A 7,500-nucleotide genomic window follows, 5' to 3' on the forward strand; every position below is an offset into this window, starting at 1 on the left:
TTATACTTCTTGAACCATAATTAATACCACATCTACCTGTTAATAAATCCTGTGGCATTTTATCCAAAACGTAATTATATTGTTCTAATGTTACTGCACAATATAGTGGATTTGGGTCGTTTCTATCATTTTCATTTTCATTTAAATTATTATTATTATTATTATTATTATTATTATTATTATTATTATTATTATTATTATTATTATTATTATTATTATTATTATTATTATTATTATCGAGTGAAGGGTTTATTAATATATTATTAACAAACTTTTTAAAATCTTGAAATGGTAAAATTGAGAAAAATTGAAAACCATTTTGAAATTTTGATTTAAAATCTGACCAATTCTCTAAAATGAAACGAAATTGATAATGTGAAAAATAACCAAAACTTTGGCGATCAAAGTTGTAGAATGAGTTTTTATAATCACCTGGATGATTTTTTTTAAAATATGAAATGATTTCATAGTTGCCAATAAAAAAAGGTAATAGTTGAGATGCTCTTATCAAATCTCTATTAAAAAGGTATAGACATATATCGAGTGAATTAACTTTTTCAAGTAAGTAACTATCCATTGAAAACACTGGTATATTTGGATAAATTTTGAAAAGATATTCAAGTAATTCTAAATTATTTTGAGATAAAACTATTGAAAAAAGTAAAATAGGTGATAATTTAAAATTTTCAGTAATTCCTTTATTCATTATATCACTGACTGCAGTTTTGATAAATTCTTTCTTTATTTCCAATTGATCGTTTTTTGAGCAATATAAAAAAAGATTTTTAATATCTTTATTTGAATCAATTGAATAATTGCCAAACCAAGCTGAAACAATTGGATAATAATTTTTATCAGAATTAAAAAATATTTTATTATATTTTCCCATATAGAAATGATAATTAATTTCAATTTTATTACCACTAAAAAACAATAACATTTTAAATAAATCTTTGATTTCTTGATGCTCAATGTTGCTTTCTAAATTACCAATTTCCATTAAATATTCTTTAGTGTTTTCATATTTTAATTTTATTTTATTTAATTCTTCAATTGACAATGGTTTAAAATCATTTAAATCTAATGTTTTAAAAGTATTAATATTGAATCTATGTGTTGATTGATTTGAAAAGTATTTAAAACTTTCAAGATTATTAATTTCTTGAATAATTGATGAATCTAATGAATTTAAAATATGGTTTAGATGAATACATCTATCAATAACTGTTTTAAGCTTTTTAGTGAAAATTTGAAAATCAAATAAATTTCTAAGGAATTTTACAAATTCTTGAGGATTTACAATTGATAAAGGTGGTGAATTACTATTTAATACATTTTGAATAAATTTAATTTTTAAATATCTTTTTGAATCATGTAAAAAACTATCTAAAATAATAGTTGACCAATATTTATCAATTAATTCTTTTGTTAAAAAGTTGGTTGTTGTTGTTTTTTTTGTTGTAGTTGTTGTTACTAATAACATTTCTTTATAAATAAATTCAGCTACTATGAAAGAGTTTGTTTTAAATGCTTTTATAAAATCATTTAATACTTCTAAAGTAGTTGGAATATAATATCTATAATTAATCAATACTTTAAACATTGCTAAATTATCATAGACAATTGAAAAATGAATAATCTTTGAAATTGAAATTGGTCTTATTGGTGTTTTTTGAGATGAAAGTGGAATTTCTAAAACTGATTTTTTAATTGGTTCTATTGTTGAAAATAATTCATCAGTTGATGAAACTTCAAAATAATATGAATAATTTTCAAATAATTTTGAAAAGAATTCCACATCATCTTTAAAAACATTAAAGATTGATAACTTTGGATAACAAATACTGTAATCATCATATTGGTCATATAAATCATTATGATAAATTCCACCATAATTAAATTCAAATTCTTTTGGTCTATTATTATTATCATCATTATTATTATTATTATTATTATTATTATTATTATTATTATTATTATTATTATTATTATTATTATTATTATTAATTTCATTTTTACCATAATCAAAAAAACAATCAGGATGAGAATTATTAAAAATTAACATTTGATCATTTTTCAATACTTTTTCTCTTAATAAACCTAAATGACTAAATCTAATCATCCATTCACTATAAATAATTTCCTCGTATGAATAACAACCCAATCTAAATTGACTTTTTATCATTTCTAAAATCTTATATTTTAAATAATTGTTTCTAAAAACTTTCCAAAATAATTTTTCATCATTTTCCATTGGATGTAAATATTTATTTAAAACTTTATTATTTACATCTTTTTTTTCTTTTTTATTTTTATTTTTTTTATTTTTATTATTTTTTAAAACCATTTTTTTTTTTTTCATAAAACCAAAATCAAAATAAAAAAAAAAAAACAAAACGAAATCAAAATAATAAAAAATAAAAAAAATAAAAAAAAAAAAAGTAAGATATTTTAAAAAATCATTCCCATTTATTTCCTTTTCATTTTTAAAAAAAAATTAAATGAATTATAATCATTTATGTGATATTCCAACTACTAAAGTTTAAACAAAAGTTTATTTTTTCTATTTTTTTTTTTTTTTTTTTTTTTATTTTTTAAAAAACTTCCCTATTTTATGAAAATTAGAAATAAAAAATAAAAATAAAAATATAAAAAATAAAAAAAATAAAAAAAATAAAAAAAATTTAAAAAAAAAGTGTTTTTGTTTTATTTTTTTATTTTTTCAATGATTTGGTTTTTTGTTTTTTTTTATTTTATTTTTTTTTTTTTTTTTGGAGCTTCTCACACACCAAATAGCAACATGATTAAAAATTTAATTATCTTTGTTTTTATTTTTAATTTATATATTAATTCAGTTTATTCAGAAATAGATATAAAATGGAACTATTGTCAAACTGAAAATGTATGTGTGTAAACAAATGATATTATATTATATATATATTTATATTTTAATTAAATTAAAATCATCATTTCATTAAAACTCAAAATAAAAATTAAAATAAAAATAAAAATAAAAAATAAAAAATAAAAAAAAAAAAAAGTGTTCAGAAGATCCATCACGTGAAACTTGCCTAAGTAAATTATTTGAAGGTGGATCAAAATATTCATATATAAATATACCAGATTATCCAACCAATGTAACTGTATTAAATAAATTATATTCATTTACATATTATGAAAATGAAAAATTACTTCAAGTTAGTGGTGGATATAATACAACCAAACCATATTCAACCAATTATACATTTCCATTCATTGCAGAAACAACTAACCTCTATGAGGATGAAACTTGTGTAATCATTGATCAAACAGAATGTTATTTAGCTGTTGTTTGTGATATCAATGATAGTGATAGAAATAAACGCTTGGCAATTGCTTTAGGTGTAATTTTACCAATTTTAGCTTTATTAGTTGGGGTTTTTGCTTTCATTATCTATAAAAGATATAAAAATAAAAAAGATGGTTATTTACCAGCAAGTACAATAGAAATTAATTAGTTTAAACAGGAAAAAAAAAATAAAAAAATAAAAAATATATTGAAAAAAAAAAATGGAAAAAAAAAAAAATGGAAAAAATAAGTGAAACTATTAAGTTAAAAATAGAACTTTATCAACATAAAAACCAAAAATAAAGGAAAAAAAAAAAGAAAGAAAACACCATTATTATTATTAAAACATATTCAATATTTGAAGAAAGAAAAAAAAAAAATTTTTAAAGTAATAAAAGAAAATAAAAGAATAAAAATAAAAGAAATTTTAAACTTTTTTAAATAAATTTATGTTTTTTTTTTTTTATATTATATATATTTATTTATTTATATATTTTTTTTTTTTATTTATTTTTTAAAGTTTAACAATATCAAAAAATGGTTGAAGATCTTTGTTGTAAGAGATTGCAGTTTGGGTAATTTTTGAGAAATCTTTTTCAGTAAAGAAACCTTGAACACCAACTTTGTTATCAACAAACAATTGAGCAGCTTTCTTTGGATCTTCAAATTGGAGTATAAATTCAAAGAGAATCTTTGGAATGGAAGAACCACAATCATCCAAAACCTTTGTGAAAGCATTGGCAAATTGTGTAATGGTGATGAGACCCTCTTGATTTAATACAAAACTATAGAATACAGAAGCGACCGATTTAAAGGCAGATGGACGATCTTCGAATAAATCTGGTAATGAAGAGATGAACAATTCATAACCACTCTTGAATTGAGCTGTTGTGAAAAGTTTTTTATCAAAAACCGAGGCAAAGATTAATTTCTTGATCAATGGCTCATCCTTTTGTTTGGAACATGCAGTACTGATCAATTGTGAGATAACATGTGGATAAAGATCTGTTGATGGAACATAACTCTTTACACATTCCATAAACTCTTCTTCATCTTTAAGTTCTAAGAATTCATTAATACTATCAGTGATTGATGTTGATACAGCATCCCATTTCTTTTGAATTTCTGAATTGGCTGAATTATTTGAAGTTGAATTATTACTATTCATATTATTCATATTATTATTATTCATATTGTTATTCATATTGTTATTCATATTACCCATTGGACCTCTATTATAATTATTATTGTTGTTGTTCATCATATTATTACCACCACCAAAATGTTGTTGTTGCTGCTGTTGATTATTATAATTATTATTATATGGATATGGTTTTGGTTGGAATTGAGCAGGTGGTTTAATGCCTGGAGCATTTTTATTATAATTCATTGGAGGAGCCATCATTGGTTTAACATTTGGACCACCGAAATTGAATGAAGCATTAAACATATTTTTAACATTTGAGGTATTCTTTACACCGGTTGGATTAGATTTACGATTATCTTCTTGTTTATTTTGAGTAGCTTCAACTTCTTTGAGAGTTTTAGCGGATTCATCAACCTTAAGAGTCCAATTGCTATTCTTTAAATCCATGACATTTTGAATGAGGAAACGAATACGTTGAGAGAGTGTTTGAGAGTTATCGACCAATTGTTGCATTCTTTGGAAATAAGATGTCAAATATTTAGAGGCTTGTTCATTTTGACTAAGAGTTTTACCAACGATGGATAAGAGTTTACAGAAACATTCCAATTTAATTTCGGATGGACGTTGAAGTTCACCAATCAATGAGACCATAATACCATGAACGATCTTTTCTGATAACATTTGTTGTTTAAACAATTCACCAATGAATTTGATGAGACCAAAGATACGTTTTCTCTCTTTGAATTGACCTTCTTCGAAATCAGTTTTCTCCTCTGGTTTCAAATCCTCTGGTACTTTATCGACGGTTTCAAATGGAATCTTTTCATATTCCTTTTGACAAGTAGAGAGTAAAAGAGTTCTAAAAACTGCTTTGACATTATGTTCTTGATCGAATTCATCTCTTTGTTTGTTGCTCATCTTATGGTAGTTTTCGGTTTCAATGACACCAATCTTTTCAAAGACTGCTCTCTTGGCAATCTCTTTTTTAACCTTTTCAAATTCAAAGATTTTCTTACATAAATTGGTGTACATAGTACAGAATTTACTTTCATTGAGTGCTTTGTCAAAGATTAAATCAATGGTACCTTTGTGAACTTTTTCATCATCTACAATACCAAGCTCCAATAACTCTTCAGTGAGAACATCGAATTTCTCTGGTGTAATCTTATTGAGAATGAAATTTGCCTTTCTCAATACCTTTTGACTGTCATCCAATGCATTGACTTTGGTTGGAACCCAACGTTTTTCATTGACTGGTTGAGAAGAGATTGATGGTTGAACTGGATCTCTAGAGAAGGTGATACCATAGGTTGCTTGTTGTGGTTGGTATGGATTTGGTTGTAAAGTTGGTGGTGGCATACCTTGTTGAATTTGTTGTTGGTATTGATAACCTGGTGCATATTTATTAAAGTTTGGATTACCTTGTTGTTGTTGTTGTTGACCTTGAACTTGGTTGTTATAGTTCTTTGGTGGATATTTCATATTCATTTGTGGTGGATATTTCATATTCATTTGTGGTGGATAGTTTGGATTCATATTCATACCACCCATACCCATGTTTTTGTTTTGTTGATTACCACCAATCTTATTGCCTGATCTATTCAATTGATTTTGATTGGTATTGGTTTCAATTTGATTCTTCAAATCCTTTAATGGACCAGTTGGTTCTTCCATTGATTTTGGTTTGAGACTCATCATCAATTCCTTTGAATAAACAATTTTTTCACCACTATTTCTAAATACCAATGATGTAGCTGGTGTAATAGAAGTTGATGAATCAGATGATTGAACAATATTGAAATCTTCTTCTCCTTTCTTTTCCCATTCTTCAAGTTCTTCTTCAACCTTACCATTTGTTGTTGTTGCTGCAGCTGTAGTTGATACAGTTGCTGTAGTGGTTGAATCAGTTGATTCTTTTTCAACAGTAGTACTAGCAGCAGTTGAATCAGTAACTGGAGTTTCTGGTTTAACAATTGGCTCCTCTTTCTTTTCAGTTACTGGAGTTACTGGTGTCTCTTCTTGCTTTTTCTCTTCAGCAACAATGATTGGTTCTTCTTTGGTGTCGGTAGTAGTAGATTCAACAACTGATGGCTCTTCTTTAATTGGTTCTACCTTGGCTGGTTCTTCTTTTGTTGGTTCTTCATTTGTTGGTTCTTCCTTTATTGGTTCTTCCTTTGTTGGTTCCACTGGTGGTTGGACTTCAGTTGGTTTAACCTCTTCTTTTGGTTGCTCTTCCTTGGTTGTTTCCACTGGTGATTGAACTTCAGTTGCTGGAGTGGTGGTTGAAGTTTCAGCTTCTGGTGTAGTGGTGGTAGTGGTAGTATCAGTAGTAGTAGTGGTGGTGGTGGCGGCGGCAGTGGTGGTAGCAGCAGCAGTAACAACATTTGATTTGTCTGGAGTTGTAGTACTTGAGACAGAATCAACGGTAGTAGGAGTTGAAGGTTTACTAGTAGTTTCAGCTTCAGTGGTTGACTCTGCTTTTGAAGATGGAGTGGCAGGTGTTGAAGTTGTGGTTGAAGCAGCATCTTGTTTAATTGGGGTAGTTTCACCAGATTGTTTATTCTTTCTCAAATTAACATTACCACTACTGAATGAAGTGACATAACCACTACCTGAAGGAGTTGAGCTGCCATTAGCATTGGTTGGTGATGATGATGATGATGATGTATTTGAAGTTGGTAAGACTGTCGAGTTTGTTGAAGATTTTGGTGGTGATGTAATGATGACCTTTTCATTGGTTTTTGGATCAATAATTTCCAATGTTTTCTTCACTGTAGTTTGAGGAATCATTTGATTAACCACTGGCACAACTGGTGGTTGTCCATAATAAGGATATGGAGGTTGTTGTTGAAAATACATTTGTTGTGGATTTGGATATATTGGCTTACCAAATTGTTGTGGAGGAATCACATATTGAGGTGAATGTTGAATTGGTGTTCTCTTCTCTGGTGTAAATCCTTTAATGTTATTTTGATGTTGATGTTGTTGTTGTTGCTCTTCCAAACTTGGCGGTGCTGAATGAGTT

The 7,500-nt window shown here is 26.4% G+C and overlaps 3 protein-coding genes across 3 annotated transcripts in view; 1 reads left to right on the forward strand and 2 right to left on the reverse strand.

The window, feature by feature from the left end:
• Positions 1-2,347, reverse strand: part of DDB_G0275393 (hypothetical protein) — a gene marked incomplete at both ends in the record, with an annotated part of 2,616 nt that extends 269 nt beyond the window's left edge. Inside the window, 2 exons of the mRNA XM_638563.1 lie at positions 1-585; positions 922-2,347. The exon at positions 1-585 is cut by the window's left edge and continues 269 nt beyond it. Coding sequence (XP_643655.1) covers positions 1-585; positions 922-2,347 — 2,011 coding nt within the window. The remainder of the gene's footprint in view (positions 586-921) is intronic.
• Positions 2,348-2,800: 453 nt separating this feature from the next.
• On the forward strand, positions 2,801-3,497 carry DDB_G0275329 (hypothetical protein; the record flags this gene model as incomplete). Its single annotated transcript, XM_638564.1, has 2 exons — positions 2,801-2,902; positions 3,042-3,497. The coding sequence occupies 2 exons, from the start codon at positions 2,801-2,803 to the stop codon at positions 3,495-3,497; spliced, it is 558 nt and encodes a 185-aa protein (XP_643656.1).
• Positions 3,498-3,842: 345 nt separating this feature from the next.
• The window catches only part of eIF4g (eukaryotic translation initiation factor 4 gamma), a gene marked incomplete at both ends in the record, with an annotated part of 4,290 nt that continues 632 nt past the window's right edge, over positions 3,843-7,500 (reverse strand). Inside the window, one exon of the mRNA XM_638565.1 lies at positions 3,843-7,500. This exon is cut by the window's right edge and continues 23 nt beyond it. Coding sequence (XP_643657.1) covers positions 3,843-7,500 — 3,658 coding nt within the window.

The sequence above is a fragment of the Dictyostelium discoideum genome (genome assembly GCF_000004695.1).
Source record: "Dictyostelium discoideum AX4 chromosome 2 chromosome, whole genome shotgun sequence".
Taxonomy (NCBI): Eukaryota; Evosea; class Eumycetozoa; order Dictyosteliales; family Dictyosteliaceae; genus Dictyostelium; species Dictyostelium discoideum.